We start from the raw sequence: 19896 nt of genomic DNA, 5'->3' as shown, positions 1-19896 counted from the left end.
GTAAACTGAGCATGAGTGTGCTCTAAAAAAATTTATGTCTAAATATCAACAGTTGAATTTCATATCACTCTTTACAAATATTAACCTCATTTTGATTTTTTTCAACTACTTAATGTAATGGGATGACACATGAATGACAGAAACAAAGTCAGAAAGTAGAATAGTATATATTTTAAGTCAACATTCCATGCAAAATAGGTTGTGGGCCATAGTTTGTTTACTCTTTGGTCACACAATCTTATCACCTGTTTCACATTTGCTTTCCATTAATAAAATTCACCTTTATTCCCTATTAATACTAAGATAATATAACCTATGTCAATTCAGGTCCCTAAATTTACTTACTAACTACTTTCATGCCTAATTTTGTTTAATCCTAGATAAAAATTATGATGAACCCTCTTGCTGGGCTCCCCTGGCAGGTAGTGCTGAGGAAGGACCAGGCCCACTGGTTCCTCCCAAGGGGTTGAGGAGGAGGGTGGGTGTCGATGGCTAGGAACACACCACCAAGCCAGGAGTCTTGTTGAAGCAGGAACTCACTTTATTGTTACAGGCGGTTGCCTATATAGTGTTGAGAATGAAGGTGGGGATTCTAGCATGGGGGGAGAGGTAAGGGCCAGTAGTATACCATTACTTTTGAAATGATTGGTTCTAAGTGCGCATGTAGGGATTCCAACTCCTAAGCAGAAGTAACAGGCCAGAGGCCATTAGGTGTCTTGCTGAGTCATAGCTGGCCAGAGGCAGATTGCCAAACTTTAGCGAGGCTCAGGAAGTTCTACTAGGCCTCTCATCTGAGCCTTTCAAGGCCCAACATCTCCCCCTTTTGTTTTTATAGGAGTATTAGTCACCATGGCCCCTGTCTTAGGTTGTCCCCCTCTGGGGATCTTACCTGTCACTGGGTACCATGTGTTTAGCTTGCTGAGAACCCACTCCATGTCCTGTCTTAGGTTATCTCAGTAAGTCTGAGATCTTACCCATCATTGGTCACATGGAGGGCAGAGGAGGTGGCAGTGGGTCATCTGAGGAACTTAATTCCTGAGTTGCCAGCCTGTGGTAATGTATCTCAACCTGATGGATTTTTATTGCCTCTAGCCGCTGGTGAATGAACTGTGTAATTTTGTTAATTACACAAGGCCCGACAGTGAGGATAAGAAGAAGGAAAAGGAGGGGCCTGAGTAGAGGGAGGAGGTAACGTAAGAAGCCATGTAGGCCTGTCCATAGTGGGTTGTCCTGGAGGTCCCGCCATATCTTCTCCAGATTTTCTTGAAGTCTTTTGATTTTGTCTTGAATGATTCCTGATCCATTGGCGTAGAAACAGCATCCATTAAAAGGAAGTGTTTTATGTGTTCCTCCCCGACATTCACAAGGTTTTCCCATCTGTTTGGCCAAGATAACTCTGGTGTCATGTGGGTTTCCAAACCCTTCATCACTGGGCAGAGTGAACATCGCCAGCATCAAGAAGTGTGGTAGCATCCACATCTCCAGTCATTTCTGTGGAAAAAACAGAGGAAAATTCTCAGGGGTGAAACACTCCCTAGAGGGGTGATTATAAGTGTCCCCTTGGGGTAAATATTTTTGGTCCCTCACTGGTATCCAAATGGGTCTTTTTTCATCTTGAGGAAAGACACATCCAAACCCTCTCCCTGCTGTGAGGAGTGGGTCTGGTCCTCTCCAGGCCCCAGTCAATGAGTCTCTCCATCTGACCTTAATCGAGCTGTATGTGACAGAGGATGACCAGTGTTTTTGGAATGGAGACATTTTTCCATTTCTAGAAAAATTTAAAATATTTAAGGTGGATAATGCTTTCTTTAGCTGATCATGGGAGGGTAGTGATTCCCCCTTTTGTTTTTGTAATTGTGATTTAAGTGTTTGGTTATATCTTTTCACAATGGCTTGGCCTCGAGGGTTATATGGAATGCCTGTGGCATGTGTAATTTGCCATGGCTAGAGGAAACTTGTAAAGTTTTTACTTACAAAGCAGGGACCATTATCTGATTTTACTTGATCAGGCAGCCCAAGAGTGGCAAAACATTGAAGCATATGACTAATGGCATGTTCAGATTTCTCCCTAGCATGTGCAGATGCCCAACAGGCATGGGAGAAAGTATCAACTGATAAGAAGATATATTTAAGTTTTCCAAAGGGGGAATAATGAGTAACATCTATTTGCCAAAGATGGTTGGGGCAAAGGCCCTGAGGGTTACTCCCAGAAGTTTGGAGGGGGGGAACCTGGAAGAAGGTTTGGCAAGACTTGCATGTCCTAATAATCTTTTTAAGATTTTTATTTGGTATTTGGGGGAATCTTTGTTTAAGGTCTCTCCAGTTGGTGTGGGTTAGAGAATGAAATTGGATAGCCTCTGAGACAGTGTGACAGTGAGCCACAGAGGCCAATTGATTGGCCAAGCTGTTTTGTTCAGACAGGAAGCCTGGTAAATTCTGATGGCCTCGAAGATGTTGTATGAAGATAGGGTGGACTCTTTGTTTGAGTAGGGTGCGAGCCTGGAACATTAAGGGGGTATAGGGTTGGAATCAAGTCTAATGTGAGCTTCAATAAGATTGGGCAGTAGGTTTACCACATAGAGGCTGTCAGAAAATAAGTTGAATGGCTATTGAATAGTATGTAGAGTCAGAAAAACTGCAAAAAGCTCTTTGTACTGTGCTGATCCTTCTATTTCCTGAGAGATAAATTTGATGGGCTCAGGTTTGATCCCAATTTAAAGGTGGGATACACAACCAGGGAAGCTCCCAGGCGTCCCCCATCTGTAAAGGCAGTGAGGAAGTCAGGGTTGGGTTGAGGTAGGAAAATCCTGGGGGGTCTCCACTCCAACCTGGAAAAAGCGCTCATCCAATTATGAGGGCCATAATGGCAGTTGATGGTAACCGCATCTCCAAGGATGTCTTGCCCCAGTAAGTTAGCAGTGAGCCTAGTCACCACTAGAGGGCAGACTTCTCCCCTGCCCCCACCTCGGTCAGTCCAAGGGAGCCACATGGCAGTCTCCCAGGAGGTGGACTGCCTGCCTACTCCCAGTAGTGGGGGGGGGGGCACAAGCTGCCAGGAGGGGGTCACTTCCTCCTTTCTCAGGACTGTTTGGTCCGCTCCAGTGTCAATGAGAAGTTTGAATCTTTTATTGCCAATATTTAAATAATTTTGGGTCTGAGGCCGGGGACCAGAGGGACGGTCCAATGGGCTTTGATGGTCTCTTTTCCCTTATTTAATGGGGCTAGGGGGAGCCCTGGGAGGAGTTTAAAGGCTTTCCCTGTATGTCAAACTTTGACCGACACTCCCTAGCCCAATGAAACGCCTTCTTGCCTTTAGGGCAGCGGGTGTGAAGAGCGTTGGTCATTCCCCCAGAGGGTGGGGGAGGCTTTGTCTTGTTGGGTTTTAAAATGGCCCTCTCCCCCACACCCAAAACATGTTAGTTTTTTAGGATTTAATGCACAGATCATAGTAGCCAAATCTCTTTGTCTATTTTCCTGAAGGGTGGCAGCCATAGCTCTAGCCTAATGGGAGATAGTGCCAAGTCCTTGGTGGCTAAAATCCATATATATCGTGAAGTTGTCCTTGAGACCTGCACAGGTGAGGCGATAATTGGCTGTCATCCCTTCCTGAACTAACATTCTAGTAAACTAATCCTGTAATGGCCCTGGGGGGAATTTTTTTTTTTTTAAGACTTTTTTCAACCCTATCTATAAATGTAGCCAAGTCCTCAGATGGTTTCTGAGTAATACCCATAAGGGGGGTTTCAGAGGGTCCCTCATCAAGCTTTTTCCATGCTGTTAAGCCCAGTGTCCTGACCTGGTCCCTATACAGATCAGGCATAGCCACCTGTTAAGTGCCTGTAGCATATTGATCAGAGGTACCAGAGGGCATCCCAAAAGTTATCGGCACAGGGGGCTGTTTACTTTGGTTTTGTTCTGCCTGTGTATGGCACTCATCTTTAAAAAAGGCACAGCACTTAATGTATAGGGGACTTGACAAGAAAGCCCTGACTAGATTTTTCCAATCTTGGGTTGTACAAGGTTGATGGGTCTCAGCCCAAGGAGAGTTAGGTCCATCCTCCGAGACTGCCTTTTTAAGCTCCTTAAGGTCCTTAAGGTCCTGAGCTTCCCATGGATACCAAGCAGCAGGGCGATTGCCCCCAGGATTTAGATTGATAGGAAATAAAAAGTAGCTTTGGGCTAGAGAGATGGCTTAGCAGTTAAGTGCTTGCCTGTGAAGCCTAAGGACCCCGGTTTGAGGCTCGGTTCCCCAGGTCCCACGTTAGCCAGATGCACAAGGGGGTGTATGTGTCTGGAGTTCGTTTGCAGAGGCTGGAAGCCCTGGCATACCCATTCTCTCTCTCTCCCTCTATCTGTCTTTCTCTCTGTGTCTGTCGCTCTCAAATAAATAAATAAAAAAGTAGCTTTAATTTCTGGCAGCTTGGCAGCCAAATATGAAGGAGGGGCCAAGGGGGTCTAGAAAGGATAAGTCAATGGAGGAGGTGGGGGAGGTCCCCCGGAAGGCCAGGGAGCACTCCCAAAGGGATCGAGTGAGGGGTATAAGGATCCATCCTTTTCTGGGGTTTTTAAAGCTGTATCTCCAGGAGGAGTAGCTGGATCAGGCTGTATACTATCTTTTTCTTTTTCCTCTGTCTTTTGTTTTTGTTTGGTTGGCCTTGGAGGGAAGCAGCCCTTAAGGGCCAAGATCATAGGGAGGACCCCTAAGGGGGGTATCTGACCCTTTTGCACATGTGCCCAACGAACAAGGGCCTCTACCCTATCCCAAGTGTCCAAATCAAAGATGTTTCCTTCCGGCAGCCATAGCACCAGCTTAAGAAGGCAATCCCAGGTTTGTCGAGCCTGATTATCAGTCAAATTAGGCCCTCTTCTCTTTAGGAGTGTCCTGAGAGATTTTAAGGCAGGATTGGATTTAGAGGTAGACTGTCCCATATTGTAAAGTTGAGAGAGAAATGTCCGTAAAATTAGGGCAATAGCAACCCACAGACACACGAGTACAATACAACCACAAGGACCCAAAAGATAGGTAAACATGCTGTAGAATTAAGTTCAGCTTTAGATTTGTAATGGCCAGATGAGTCTGTGTCCTTAGGGGACGGCTCAATGATACCAAACACGGTGCAGATGGGGGTAGGTCTCCCCAGCATATTTGCTTCATCTTCTGGGATGGAGCCCTCACTCAAATGAGGGGTCATATGCCTTGAGTCTTCTCCAGGTCTGCCCACATGGTGTGTCCACTAGGGACGTATGACCCATTCAGAAGTACAAAAGCCGCAGGTGCAGCTTGCCGGCAAACCAAAAGTGAAAGGAAAGAGAAAGGGAACGAAGAGAGGTTGGCAAGCAAGTACAGGTTATAGAAGCAAAGTTTAGCGCATTAAATATGAAGGTTGCCTCATAATTTATGAGGGTACACTCACCTGCATACACATACCGCTTAACCTCCTCAATGAGGATGCCTCACATGGGGCACCAGTCTGCTGGGTTCCTGTAACCCCATGCCAGGCGCCAGACTGCCAAGCTCCCCCAGCAGGTAGTGCTGAGGAAGGACCAGGCCCACTGGTTCCTCCCAAGAGGTTGAGGTGGAGGATGAGTGTCGATGGCCAGGAACACACCACCAAGCTGGGAGTCTTGTCAAAGCAGGACTTCACTTTGTTGTTACAGGTGGTTGCCTATAAAGTGTTGAAAATGAAGGTGGGGATTCTAGGATGGGGGGGGGGAGGTAAGGGCTGATAGTATACCACGACTTTTGAAATGATTGTTCTAAGTGCAAGCGCGTGCAGGAATTCCAACTCCTATGCAGAAGTAACAGGCCAGAGGCCATTAGGCATCTTGCTGAGTCATAGCTGGCCAGAGCAGATTGCCAAACTTTAGCTAGGCTCAGGAAATTCCACTAGGTCTTGTGTCCAGGCCTTTCAAGGTCCAACACCCTCTGGTTTCTTGATCCACATAAGAAAGAATATCTGTTTTTTTACATAGCACTGATTGCATTAAAATTCAAAATGGAAGTAGGTTCCACATTTGCAACTAAAATTGATGGTGTGCTTCCTCTTCTCTGTATTTTAGAGCTTGTAGCCAACACATCAAACCTTGAGAACATAAAGTTTGCTTGGCATAAGGAGACATCATCTGAATATCAAAATAGAATGATGGACAAGAAAGAGATTCAAAAGTGGGACTTTATTCATATGATTCAGGTAAGAAATATATAGCAATAAAGAGTTTTCAGAAATATATATATGAAGAATACATAGTGTTTTAATTTTTAAAAATAAATATATTCTGTTTTCTAATTTTATAAGCAACTTTGTCCAAATATGTGTTGATAATACTAATTCTCTTTAATATTCAAACACTAGCTATCTTTATTTTACATCATAACTTTTTTCAGTGTTAGTTTAATTGGTTTTCTGCAATGGAAACTTCATGCATAGGTTTGAAAACAGTAAAATGACAAGATATCCTAGTGAGCTCTCAGTGGCTCTGATGATATGGAAGGTTCACTGTCCCAGAGTTACTCTGAATCCTCCTTCTGGTTCCTTTGATAGCTTAGCTAGTGTGTATGTGACAGATTCCTTTAATCAGTAAAGTGTTACTTATATCAGTCAGTCATGCAGAAGGATTTTATTTTCATGGCTAGCTCAGCACCAACAGATTGGCCAGTGATAACAATTGTATATAATGAGCTACAGGTAGCCCTGAGAGTTCTGGGTAGCAATGACTCTAGAAGTTTTAGACATTGGCTATGATCTGTGATGTGCTTATTTTGGATATAGCAGTTGATTAGCAACAAGACCCTCCTTCTTTCATGTAGTCCATAACCATGGTCACCCTATAGGATAAGCTCATGCGATGCCAAAGGAGGAAGTGGCTTCAAGGTTGATACATGTAGGCAATCCTTATCTCTACTGCATTAGACCCTGAGCCTTGTAAGGTGTGATAGAGTAGTGCCGAGCACTCCGGTCACTTCTATCCAGCACCATGATGCCTTCTGAGTCATCCCAAGGTCACTGTCATCTGAAAAGAGAAGATTCTCTACCAAAAGTGAGAGTAGCATTACTATAGGGGTATGAACATTAAGAGAAGTGCTTACTGGGCAGTTTGATAAGCATAGTATATACATTTAGCCAGACAGCAGCAGACTTTATACCCCTAGGGCTCACTACTATCCCTGTTTTGAGTTTTCAGTATCAGGGATATATTCCCTCCCATGGAGCGGGCCTCCAGTCCCATTAGAGGGTATTTAGTTTCCACCATGATAGACGTGCCACTTTTGCACCCATTGGCTCATTTGGCCTGTCTAGCCAAATATAAGGCTTGCAGTGTCCACTGTTGAGTATCTTTACTGGTGATTTCTCTTTCTCCTATTGAACTGCATGCAGAATGGCTTCTTCCAGCTTTCTGTCAGCTGGTCTACACGGAGGAGGTTATCAGCTCAGTTCCAATGGGATTTCTCAGTGGCCTTGCAGCCCAAGTATGTGGAGTCTTCATCATAGGGTCTTACCATTTATTCCTGGTGGGAAACCAAGGGCCTTGGCAATGACCTATAATGTTTTGGGGGCATCAGGGACCTCCCTGGCCAACAAGTGTATGGGCAAATAGTTCACATTGCCCAGAAAACCCAGGATATTTCTGTATTAGACATTTTCTCTTCTCATACATCTATTTCCTGGTCCCCCTGTCCTTAGTTCTCTTGTATTCTGCTTCTCATCATTCCTTCCTAACTGAAGATTTCACTTCATACATTTCATAGGGAAGAAATCATCCAGTGAAAATTCATCTTTTACCCCCTAAACTTGCAAACATAGCTGCTGCACTTCTCTCGCCTTTCATCTTGTTACAAAAGCTGCTTACCAAAGGTCATTTTCTTCACTTATTTCCTGGATCCCATTCTTCCTCCTTCTATAAAACATTATGGCCCTAAAGATAAACTTTATTTTTTTTCGTTTTTCTTATTTTTTTCCCCTCCTGAGGTAAGGTCTTACTCTAGCCTAGCCTGATCTGGAACTTGCTCTGTTTTCCCAGGCTGGCCTCAAACTCACAGTGATCCTCCTACCTCTGCCTCCTAAGAGCTGGGATTAAAGGCATGTGCCACCATACCCTGTGATATCTACTTCTTTTTCTGATGTCTCTCAGGACTTCCACATTCATTCTTTTCTTTCTTACAATACTGCTTCCTTCTCTACTACCACTTCACCCTTCTCTCCTTCCTTATCTACTCTGTATTTTTCTAAGCTATGTCTCTTCATTGCTGTTTATAATCTTAACATTCTCATGACATTTTTTTTCAGCTTAGTATTCATTATTAACAGGAGATCTCAGTGTGTCTTAGATAGAAGTTCAGGCATCTGCTACAGCCCATTGCCTCATTTTCCTCTGGTTGTGCCTTAGATTATTTGCTATTCTGTGGATTAACTGTATTGAGGTACCTGTGGTATAACCTGGTACTAAACTTGGTTTCTGAGGTGACATGGGTCATATGCAGGGGTATTTTCTTTCATTCATTCATATGAAATTCATAGCTTAAATTGTTTGAACTTTATGCAGTGAATTTTGTTACCCTGCAGAATGTTGAGTTCTTGCTCAACAGTGATCAATATGTATCTGCTGGATAGTTTCTCTAGCTGCTTTAGGTTGTATATCATTAGGAGAAATCTCTCCCTTTCAAGGCATTCAAGCTCCATGCTGGGTAGAAAGCATGCACTTCACCAAGGGTTGGGCTGGAATTATTAAAACTGGGAAAGCTGACCCCTATTATCCTGTGAGTAAGCACAAAACTTCATACACTATCCTGCCCAATTTCCTGGAGACTCTGTCAACACCATAGCCTATCACATTTTCTGTGATTAAAAGGGGGGGGGAGTATATGTGAACATATGGAGAAACTCATGCAAAAGGCTTAATTTTAATGCAGCATCCCATGAAATAGGGCCTATTTTTGTGATGCTAGCCCCGTTTTCTTCTAGGAGCACTAAAACTCACACAATATAGAATTGCATATAGGCTCAATGTCCTATTGTGGAATGGAATTTAAATGTTTCCAGCTATAAATGTTTGTCACCTGTATTAGAGAAACCAGAAGGTAAATATAAAGGTATTTGGCTCTAGAGCAGGGATAGTTCAGTGGCAGAACACTTGACTAGGAAGCAAAAAGCCCCAGTTTTCTATTCATTTCTAGCAGTAGAGAAAATTGTTTTCTTTGATAAAAATTTACTCAATTTGAAAATCAGACTTTCCAGTGAGCATCTAGTCCAAACAACAAAGATTCTACAGGGAGTATTCATTTTTCTTTCCCTCCCATCTAGATGCTGTATTATGTAAAAGACATCCCAGCTACTGTGAAATTCTTCCATAGTCTCTTAGCTACTAATGCTAAGATTCTCATTATTCTTGTGTCAGGTAAGCTATTTCATTCAGCCTGAATTTTGAAACAGACATTGTGCATGTATGCATGGACTCATGTATTTAGAGAAAGCTAATATGTTCTTGTCTCTCTTATGAAGTTATTGAAATTAATCTTCAATTAATTTTTACACTATTAGAAATGTTACAACAGTTCTTAGCTTAGGGTTCTAGTGGAATACATGTATTTACTTTTTTCTCCAGAAAAGACCTTGTCCTTTATATATGCATTCTTTTGTAGAATAAAAAATCCAAGTGATAATAACTCTAAAATGCAAGTAAACAGTGAATTGATGGACTACATCAAGAACTTGATGTCATTATTTACTAATAAGCAAATAAAAATTTAAATATTTGTGATGCCATAATATTTCATTAATTTGCATTTCTAAATCCATTAACACAATTGTTCATTAATAGCTTTTCTCAAATATCTATTAAAAATGGTCCATGTAAATAAATGATTTGTGGTATCTTAGTTTTCAAAGAAAGCATTTGATTATTGTAAGTTGCATCCAGAGTTATAGTAAATGCCATATAGGAAGCATTAATTTTAGCAAATGAAGCACTGACATTATTAAGGCCATTCATTCATTAGGGCACTTTTTCCCTGCCTTCCTGCCTTCCTTCCTTCCTTCCTTCCTTCCTTCCTTCCTTCCTTCCTTCCTTCCTTCCTTCCTTCCTTTCTCTCTCTCTGTTTCTTTCTTCTATCTTTATTTATTTTTTTTATTTATTTTATTTATTTATTTATTTTATATTTATTTTCTTCCTTACCCTCCTTCCTCCCCTCCCTCCCTCTCTCTCTTTTTCTTTCTTCCTTTTCCTCCCTCTTCCCCTTCTTCCTTCCTCCCTCTTCTTTCTTGCTCCTTCTTTCTTTCCTCTTTCTTTCTTTCTTTTTCTCTTTGAGATATAATGCAACTGTGTAGCTCAGACTGCCTTCAAGGTTCATGATTGTTCTGCTTCAGTCTTCTGAGGGCTTACAGGTATGTGTCACTATGCATGCCCAGCTCTATAGCACCCCTTTAATTTAGACTTATTATAGATGTTTCACCTTTTATGGATGGGTTGGTTCTAAATACACAGCTTTTATAACCCTTACAAAATTATAGACACCATACTATAAAACCATATGTCATGAAATGAATTTATTCTCAAATATAAGGAATAGCTTTAAAACTGGAAAGTGCTGTTGTGGCCTTTAACCTTATACTTGACTTCATGTGAGGATTTGGTCACAGGGAGCTCCTGCACACAACTCACTCACCCGTGAGAACCTTCTGCTCACTATTTTAATCTCTAGTTAGTCAGAAGTACTTACCTAAGTGGGAAAGATCTGACTTTCCATTTGGAAGGGATTATATAAACCAGATGGTTTCTATTAACCTATGTTTCAGGACATGTGGCAAAAGCACTTTGCATTAGACATACAAAAGCAAAGTTAACTGTCCACAGTGTGGGAAATCTGCTCTTGATGGTCTACATCAATAAATCAGAAAAAGTATTCCACAAAGAAATTCATCCAAAGAGATATGTTTCATGTCAACATCAGATCTATGTTCTTACTGGAGAATGAATCAGACATTTTCAAAAGTTAAATACTTGAGTGCCAAAGACAGTATTCTGCAAGTCTGCCAAAAAAAAAAAAAAAAAAAAAGAAAAAAAATCAGCCTAAGTTTCAGAAAAAACATTTCCTTATAGATAGTTTTCTGGTGATGCTTAATGAAGAGTTAATTCAGTCCTTGGCTTATTGGCATCAATAAATGTGAAAACCAAAATAGACCCAATGAAGAGGTATGATGACCCAGAATATATGGCTGCTATAGCACTTCTGTCCTGTGTGAACTTTGTTTCTGAGCCTCAGGTATATTTTATTAAAAAAAAAAAGTTTTGTATGTGCTGTGTGCATGTATATGTGTGGGGGTGCACTTGTATTTGGGGGCTAGCGGGTGATGTTGGCCCTATTTCTTCAGTCACTCTTCACCTTATTTTTTGAGACAAAGTCCTCTTCCTGACATTGGGGCTCACCATTTTATGTAGACTCACCAGCCCTTGAGGCTCAGGGACTCCCTGTTCTACTGCCCAGCACTGGAATTCAACACTATCATGTCTCACATTGTGTGTGTGCTGGTGTCCAAACGTGGTCCTCATGCTTGCGCCACCTGCACTTGGCCCATGGAACTGTCTCCCCAGCCCCCAGTAGCTTTCTAAAAACATGTATTTTGGGCCAAAAGTTATTCAATTTATTTTAGATGGTAGAATTATTTTATTCACTTTTAAGGTAGACCGTTCCTAAGTTTTCCCAACTAATTATACCACAGGAGGCTGCTGTCATAAAGAGGAAAACATTTTTACAGTATTGTTCCTAGAAATAGTAACAGAATTAATTGTGGTCAATTTGTTAAACTTGATACTCAGATAACCTCTTTCTATTATCAGTCATTACATATTACAAAAGGTTTTTATCACTGTAGAAAAAATATTACGCCCATTTCTTCTTAAAAAAAAAACGCTGAGTAAAAGGAGAAAATAGATACTTTAATTTATATTTTATACTTTCTACTAAGATTTTAAAAGTTTCAGTTTTTCTTTTTTTTTTTCTTTGAGGCAAGCTCAACAGACTGGCCCTTTTTATGAGACACACAGAGAGAGACAGAATTGGCATCCTAGGGTCTCCAGCCACTGCAATTGAACTCCAGATGTGTGATTCCCCTTGTGTGCATGTGCAACCTTGCATACTTGTATTATTTTGTGGGCCTGGCTTATGTGGGACCTTAAATGCTAAGCCATCTCTGCATCTCACAAAATAAATAAATAAATAAATAAAAATAAATAAATAAATAAAATCAGTTTTTTGCTTTTATTCATCAGAAATAGATTAATTAAACATAATTTAAAGTATAAAAATAAAGCACTTTTCTCGACGTAGCTTACTTTGCAGTTAAAAATGATATGCTAGGGGTTAGAGATGTCTCATTGGTTAAAGGCACTTGCTTGCGGAGCCTAACAGCCTGGGTTTGATTCCCTAGCACCCATGTAAAGCCAGATTCACAAAGTGGTGCATATGTCTGGAGCTCATTTGCAGTAGAATTATGTCCTGACATGCCTATTCTCTCTTTCTGTTTTTGCTTGCAAATATTTTTTTTAAAAAGATATGCTATCTGAAAAGGGAAATAGTACCGTTAAATATGTTTTTCAGTGTCAATTTAGTGTTTACCTGAAATGTTTCTAGATTCCTTACTTTTTCTGTCTCACAGTAACAATTAAAAACATAGAGCAAATGACTCAGCCTTCATCCAAGAAACTTGGTTAATACCACCTCCCAACACTTCTTTACTCATGAGGACCCCTGATATTCTCCGTTGGAGGCACATAGGGCACTCAGAAGAGTTGCCAGGGAACACAGAGAGCAAGGTCTTTGCCTCTCAGTCTATTCATAGACATTTATGAAGCCCTTGGTACATAGAAAATGCTCAAAACATACTCGAACTAAATTGAATAGTTGTTTATTTCTACCTTGAGGAATCATGAGCTTTAAAAGTCTACCCCCCCCAAAAAAGAAAGAGAATATTTTTCACATAAGAATGGATACATGCAGATTCAAAATTAAGACTACACAAACTTCTGAATATTTACATATGGGTTTAATAAAGTAGAATAAATGTTTCAATAAAAAACACATTCTTGGGGCTGGAGAGATGGGTTACCAGTTAAGGTGCTTGCCTGCAAAGCCTAACAATCTGGGTTTGATTCCCTCATACCCACGTAAAACCAGATGCACAATGTGTTGCATGCATCTTGAGTTTGTAGTGGAAAGCAAGCCTTGGTGAGTATACTCCCTCTGTCTCCTCTCTCTCTGCTTGCAAATAAATACAATATTAAAAAAAAAAAAAAAACATTATCAGGTGTGGGGTGCTGAGTGATGCCTTTAATCCCAGCACTCAGAAAGCAGAGATAGGAGGATTACTGTGAGTTTAAGACCAGCCTGGAACTACAGAGTGATTTCCAGGTCAGCCTGGGTTAGAGTGATGCTCTACCTAGAACCATCCCTCCAAACTAAAAATAAAATTTAAAAATGCACACACATATGCACATACATGTGCCTGTTGCATATAGTGATAGCCAGACAAGCTAATTAGAACAAGAATTTGAAATGAGAATTAAATGAAGACATTCAATGGTCAGTGTATTGGAATGTATCCTGTTAAGGGGAAAGTAAACTTTTTTCTGTGTTCTTTAAGCATCCATTATAGAACTGGTCCAACTCCATAGATATTCACTTAGAAGTTACTGATTATGAAAACGAAACATTTGATTTGGTGATGGGAAGGAACAGTAATACTAACAAAGTATTTGAATTGTATTGTAGATGATGAGTATCCTAACTAAAATATGTGGTGTGTATTGCTGCAAATGTCATAGCCAGGCATTGGTTGAGGGAGTTGCTAAAGGAAAGGCAGTCTAACAAATAAAAGGAAATGGGACAGAAATTCACTCAGTTTTCTGTCTGTCGTATTCTTAACCTACATGATGGCTTCTTTGTAATATAGTGAGGAAAAAAAGAATCTGGTTTATATCACATTGAAAGCCAAAGTGATACCATATGTTGCACTTACTGGGAGTCATTATGGTAATGCATCAGTCAGAAAGTGTGTAGCTGCTCATTTCAGAAATCACACTGAGTCATAGCATGGACACCAGCAAATTTTCTGAAGTTAGTGTTTGGTTCTTTTTTTTTTCTGGCAGGTTAAAAATAATGATGATGTTTAACAGGGCCTGTCTTGGGAAGATAACTCACTGATTGAAATGAAAGATTTTAAAATACATGTTCACAAGGCTCATTTTTTAATTCAATTGATTATGTAATATTTTCTACCTCAGTCTAATTTTGCCTTTTCCTAGAGTAAATATTGAAGTCCTCTCACCATCTGTTGAATTATTAGCAGAACATCAATTATGTAGGCTATTTATTGTTTACCGTTTCCTGTTTTGGATAATCTCCTGGGTTGAGCTACATCTGGGAACTTTATCTTAACCTAAATGTCTTTTTAAACTTCTATGGTGGGTTGAATTAAAAAAATAGTTTTATTTATTTATTTGAGAGAGGTTGGGGGGGGGAGGAAGAGGCAGGGAGACAATGGGTGCACCATGGCCTTCAGCCACTGCAAACAGATGCATGCACCACCTTGTGCATCTGGCTTATGTGGGTCACGGGGAACAGAACCTGAATCCTTAGGCTTCGTAAGCAAGCACCTTAATCAATAAGCCATCTCTCCAGCTCCGAGGGTTGAATTTTTAATTAAATACAGTAAAATACTGCCAAATTATCTTCTGTAGTATGAGACAAAATGTGTAGAAGTCAAATTTAATTATTGGCAGTCCAAGGAGCCATACTGTAAGTTGTTTGTAGATATGAGTCACCCATATGATTGGAATAAATCATGGATTTTCTAGGCATTTTCTTTCCATTTGATTCTTTACTCTTGGAACCTCACTATTTAACTGCAGACCATTGCCTTACTTGTAGCACCACTGCCTCAATGACCAATAGTTGTCTTGTATTTACATGTCCCAAACCAGATTGCTGTTATATATTTAAGAATGTTTCTTTCCATCTCCAATAATAACACTTTTGTTTGAAGTGCTCCAGCAGAAATTTGACTCTTATCTTTCCCTATTCTCCATATCTAAGTTGTTGGCATCACATTGTACCTAGTAACATAATATAGAAGAGCTCAGTTAGTAGGTAGATGTTTACTTAATTGTGTGAAACCTGGAGTTTGGTGCCCAACACCTCATAAGAATAGGCATGGTAGCAGCTACTTGTAATCCCAGTATTCAGGAGGTGGAGTCAAGTGGATCAGAAGTTCAAGGTTATCTTTAGCTGCATAGCAAGTCCCAGGTCAACCTGGGATACAAAAGACTCTGTCTCAAAACCCCCAAATAAACAGACAAACAAGCCATACATACAAGCATTTCCTTGTATGTGTTACCTTGCAGGCCTAGGTTACCAGCACATATCACCCAGCTTATTGCAAAAGTCTTGCTGTTTACCCTGCTTTTACTGTTACACCCTAGATGACCAGGGTAGCCTTATTAAAATAGAAACTAATTGACCTTAGAGTTGTCCTATCCAATATGAAAGTAACATCACTTTGCTTATAAGGTTGACATTGAAATTTAATATGAAATAAGTTCTTTAGTTACATTTTAAGTGTTCCACAACCACAAGTAGTGAGTGGGTACTACCATATTAGTGCAAGTATAAAACAGGTCTGTCAGTTCAGAAACTTCCATTGGAAAGCATTGTCAAGGTTTCCAACCTGGCCTTAAGTGATGTGGTACTTGATTTATTTCCCTTGTCACTCTTACACCATCCAAACTCTTTGTAGTTGCTCTTCTGCCCATATGGAAAAATCTTCCCTCTGATAGCTACATGGTTGCTGTCAGATCTGTGCCCAGGGTCACCTTATTAAACAGACTCTATAATTGTAGACAAGACAGCAGTGCTTCAAACATGTTGACTCTTCCTCTCGTGTGCTCTGATTAGCTTGTCACTTACATCATGTTCACTTATTTAATCATCTTACCTCTGCCTGTGCTCCTTGAGCTGAGTGCCACCAAGAGTAAGAATATTTTGTTCATTGCTCTTTCCCAAACATCTGGTGGAAAGTAAGTGAAACAAGAGTAAATAATAGTCTGAACTTTGTTTTATTGCACAGGAAGTAGCAGCTGGAAGAAGCTATGGGAAAAGTATGGATCGCGCCTACCCCGGGATGACCTCTGCCAGTATGTCACATCGTCTGATCTCACTCAGATGCTGGAAAACCTGGGGATTAAGTATGAGTGCTATGACCTCCTGTCCACCATGGACATTACTGACTGTTTTATTAATGGCAACGAAAATGGAGCCCTGCTTTGGGATTTTTTGACAGAAACCTGCAACTTTTGCAAAACAGCCCCACCAGATCTCAAAGCAGAAATTATGAAAGACCTCCAAGAGCCAGAATTTAGTGTGAAGAAAGAGGGGAAGGTTCTTTTTAATAACAGTCTGAGTTTCATGGTGATTGAGGCATGAATCACAAGAGTATCCAAAAATCATATTTTGAACAATTATTGATCATATATTTACATATTAAATAAAAATGCTTACCATAATATGGATAACTTGTTGTCTCTTATAAATGACATTTAAAAACATTCTAAGATGTTTGGATTTGTATACAGCATCATGTGGGGTACTAATAGTCATATCCTGTCCCTGCAAGACCACTTGCAGGCTGAACTTCACCTAAACTAAAAACATGAAACTTGAGTGTCATAGATAATAAAATCCTTTTCTTCTGCTTATTGTATTGTAATTACTTACAACAATAATAAATACATGTTATAGATTCTTTAAATATGAGAGAAGTAGTACTGATACTTTCATCACTAATAAAATAGATATTTTTCTTATGAAAAAATAATCTTTGTACATTCTCCTATTGTCATTTCTATAATTTTTAATTAAGCAAATACTTCAAGATTATTACAATTTTTGTACGTGGTCATTTCTTCCCATTTTCTCTTGTAATTGCATATGATTTATTCATATTTTGTCTTTAGAAGATTTGTACTTATTTATACTAAATCTTTTAAATTTTATTCAGCTAAATTTAACTCTCACCCTACTTTTAAATTTCTGGGTTTCTGAAACATTTACAAAGACCTTTAAAAATAAAAGTTAAAACACTAATATTTATCATTACTTTATAATTAAATTTAAAAAAATCTTCCATGTGTTTGAAATTTATGCAAAGCTCCTAAGTAGTACCCAGCTATATAAACAAAATTTACTGAAAAGCAAAACTCCGAAATGTTTCCTAACTTGAAATGCACTGTTTACTGTTTGCTAAATTTCAAGAAACCTTAAGTTTGTTTGAATTTTTCTTACTCACTCTGTATATAACCAAGGCTGGCCTTGAACTCATATAGATGGTTCTACCTCAGCATTATGAGTGCTGGAATTAAAGTCATGGGCTTACCATGCCTAGCTTTATTCTGATATTTAAACAGAGAAAAAGGGACAGAGAGTGAGAGAATGGGCATGCAAGGACCTCCAGCCACTGCAAATGAACTCAACTTTAGAGGTGTGTGCTCCCTTGTGCATCTGGCTAACATGGGTCCTGGGGAATCGAACCTGGGTCTTTTGGCCTTGCAGGCAAATGCCTTAACCTCTAAGTCATCCCTCCAGCCCGACTTGAGAGAATTTTGAAGGACTTATTTGATGTTCCCTATTTTATTTTTAATAATAAGCTACTATTGTTCTTATAAAAATAATAATCTCTTTAGATATGTAAATAAGTTAGTACCTAATAATGAACCAGTACTTTTATAATAAGAAAATGATACTTGCTAGAGACAGATTAGAAGCAGAGTCTTAATCAGTAGCTCATGGACTGTGATTCTTTTTTTTTATATATATTTTTTTATTTATTTGAGAGTGACAGAGAAAGAAAGAGGCAGAGAGAGAGAGAGAGAGAGAGAAAATGGGCACGCCAGCCACTGCAAATGAACTCCAGACGTGTGCGCTCCCTTGCGCATCTGGCTAATGTGGGAATCTAGCCTCGAACCAGGGTCCTTAGGCTTCACAGGCGAGCGCTTAACCGCTAAGCCATCTGTCCAGCCCTAGACTGTGATTCTTACAGAGCAGAAGCCTTCATTCCTGGCTGATATTCAGTCTTCTCATGATAGCATTACTACTTTATGCTGTGGGGTTGATGAATGCCCCTTTCTTGCACACAGCTCAGACCCTACGGTGTACACTGGATTAGAGCCTATATAAACTTCCAAGATTTGTTTCATAATAAGAAAAACTGACTTACATCATTCTCTTTTCCTGGCTAACTTTGTCAGTGATTTCTTAAATTATGCAATACAACAAATAAAATGATAGTTATCCAGTCAGATTCCTAAATATGAGCACGAACCATTAATCATCCTGATAATGTATTGCTGACAGAAGAAATCTGCGAGGCACACATGATTGATTGGTATGGTGCCACAGTGACCTTGAACAACTTTAGAAGGATGGAAATCAACATTATAGAGCAACTTATGTTCTTTTGTAAAAAGTATACATGCAAAAATCCCCAGAAATAGAACCAATGTTTTATTTAATGATAAAAATAAGTTCAGAGATTGCTATTTATAAGTAGGGCCCTTTTCTCATCCTTATGAGGCCTTTTGAAAAATAAAATACATGGATAAATTCTCACCTGATTCATATTAACAGGCTACAAATACACAAGCCTCCTCCCCCTTTGTTGAGACAGGCTCTCATTCTACAGCCCATGCCAGTCTTGAACTTTTATGAACTTAACATGTAATCCAGGCTAACATTGAACTTGTGTTAGCCCTGCTTCAGCCTCCCTAGTGCTGGGATTACATATGTAAGCCACCACACGTGAGCCATAAATACCTGCTACTTGCTGGTAGGCCATATAGTGTCAATGGATACAACTATTGACTTCTTCCTATACTATGTGATATTACAAAAGATTTTGGAGCAGGTAGTCACATTTAGTTTCCAAGTTTGTTCTTATGGTTCACAGAAAAAGCACACAGGATACTTTGGAATCATTATGCATCTGGGAGTTTAAAATGGTGCCTTGCTTATGGAGGGTGATTGACAATCTGTTCCCTTCTCAAGCATTTATCTTATGTCTGTGTGTATTTTAGAATTGTAAATAAAGCTCAAGAACTGCAAGAAGGGGCAAGGGCTCCAGTTTTCTGGTTGAGCAAATACACAGTATACATAAGTATTTGAATGTGATACCCAGGACCAAACAACCCATAAACTAATGAACAACAAATAACAACAAAAGAATCTTACAAATTGTGGTGTTTTACCTAGAATTAGTATAAATTTTAACTCAATTATGACTGTTTCTGACATCCCTTTACATTGGTCATTGAAGAGTTTGCAAAATCCAAAGACACAAAGCAGTGTGAATTGGTATTTTAGGGCCTTCACATTTGCTTTTCATAAAAATTTATAACTTTCTTTTTTTTTTAATTATCTTTATTTATTTATTTGAGAGTGACAGAGAAAGAAAGAAGCAGATAGAGAGAGAATGGGCGCGCCAGGGCCTCTAGCCACTGCAAACAAACTGCAGATGCGTGCGCCCCCTTGTGCATCTGGATAACGTGGGTTCTGGGAAGTGGAGCCTCGAACCAGGGTCCTTTGGCTTCACAGGCAAGCGCTTAACTGCTAAGCCATCTCTCCAGCCCAAAATTTATAACTTTCTAATTGACCATTCTGCCACTGTAGGCCAAAAAAATTAAATAATTTATACATCCTTTGAAAGAGGTACAGTGGTGATAATTAACATTTTTTGTCTGCAAAACTGCATAGAGCCAAAGTATATTTAATGTTTTTGAAATCTTTATTTAATAAGAATATTTTACACATAATATTTTTTTAGTTTGAAAATATTTAGTACTGAGGATATAGTATTG

At 39.6% G+C, this 19896-nt stretch overlaps 1 protein-coding gene across 2 annotated transcripts in view; it reads left to right on the top strand.

Moving 5' to 3' along the window:
- Hnmt (histamine N-methyltransferase) overlaps positions 1–16743 on the top strand; it is a 46790-nt gene extending 30047 nt beyond the window's left edge. For both annotated transcript variants that reach the window (XM_045147556.1, XM_004651811.2), the window contains 3 exons: positions 6061–6191; positions 9300–9393; positions 16116–16743. In XM_045147556.1, coding sequence (XP_045003491.1) covers positions 6061–6191; positions 9300–9393; positions 16116–16471 — 581 coding nt within the window. In that variant the 3' untranslated portion in view covers positions 16472–16743. The remainder of the gene's footprint in view (positions 1–6060; positions 6192–9299; positions 9394–16115) is intronic.
- The last annotated feature ends 3153 nt before the right edge of the window (positions 16744–19896 follow it).

This window comes from Jaculus jaculus, chromosome 4 (genome assembly GCF_020740685.1).
Source record: "Jaculus jaculus isolate mJacJac1 chromosome 4, mJacJac1.mat.Y.cur, whole genome shotgun sequence".
NCBI classification, from domain to species: domain Eukaryota; kingdom Metazoa; phylum Chordata; class Mammalia; order Rodentia; family Dipodidae; genus Jaculus; species Jaculus jaculus.
The sequence above is the reverse complement of the archived record's forward strand: the minus strand, read 5'-3'. Positions and strand labels throughout refer to the sequence as shown.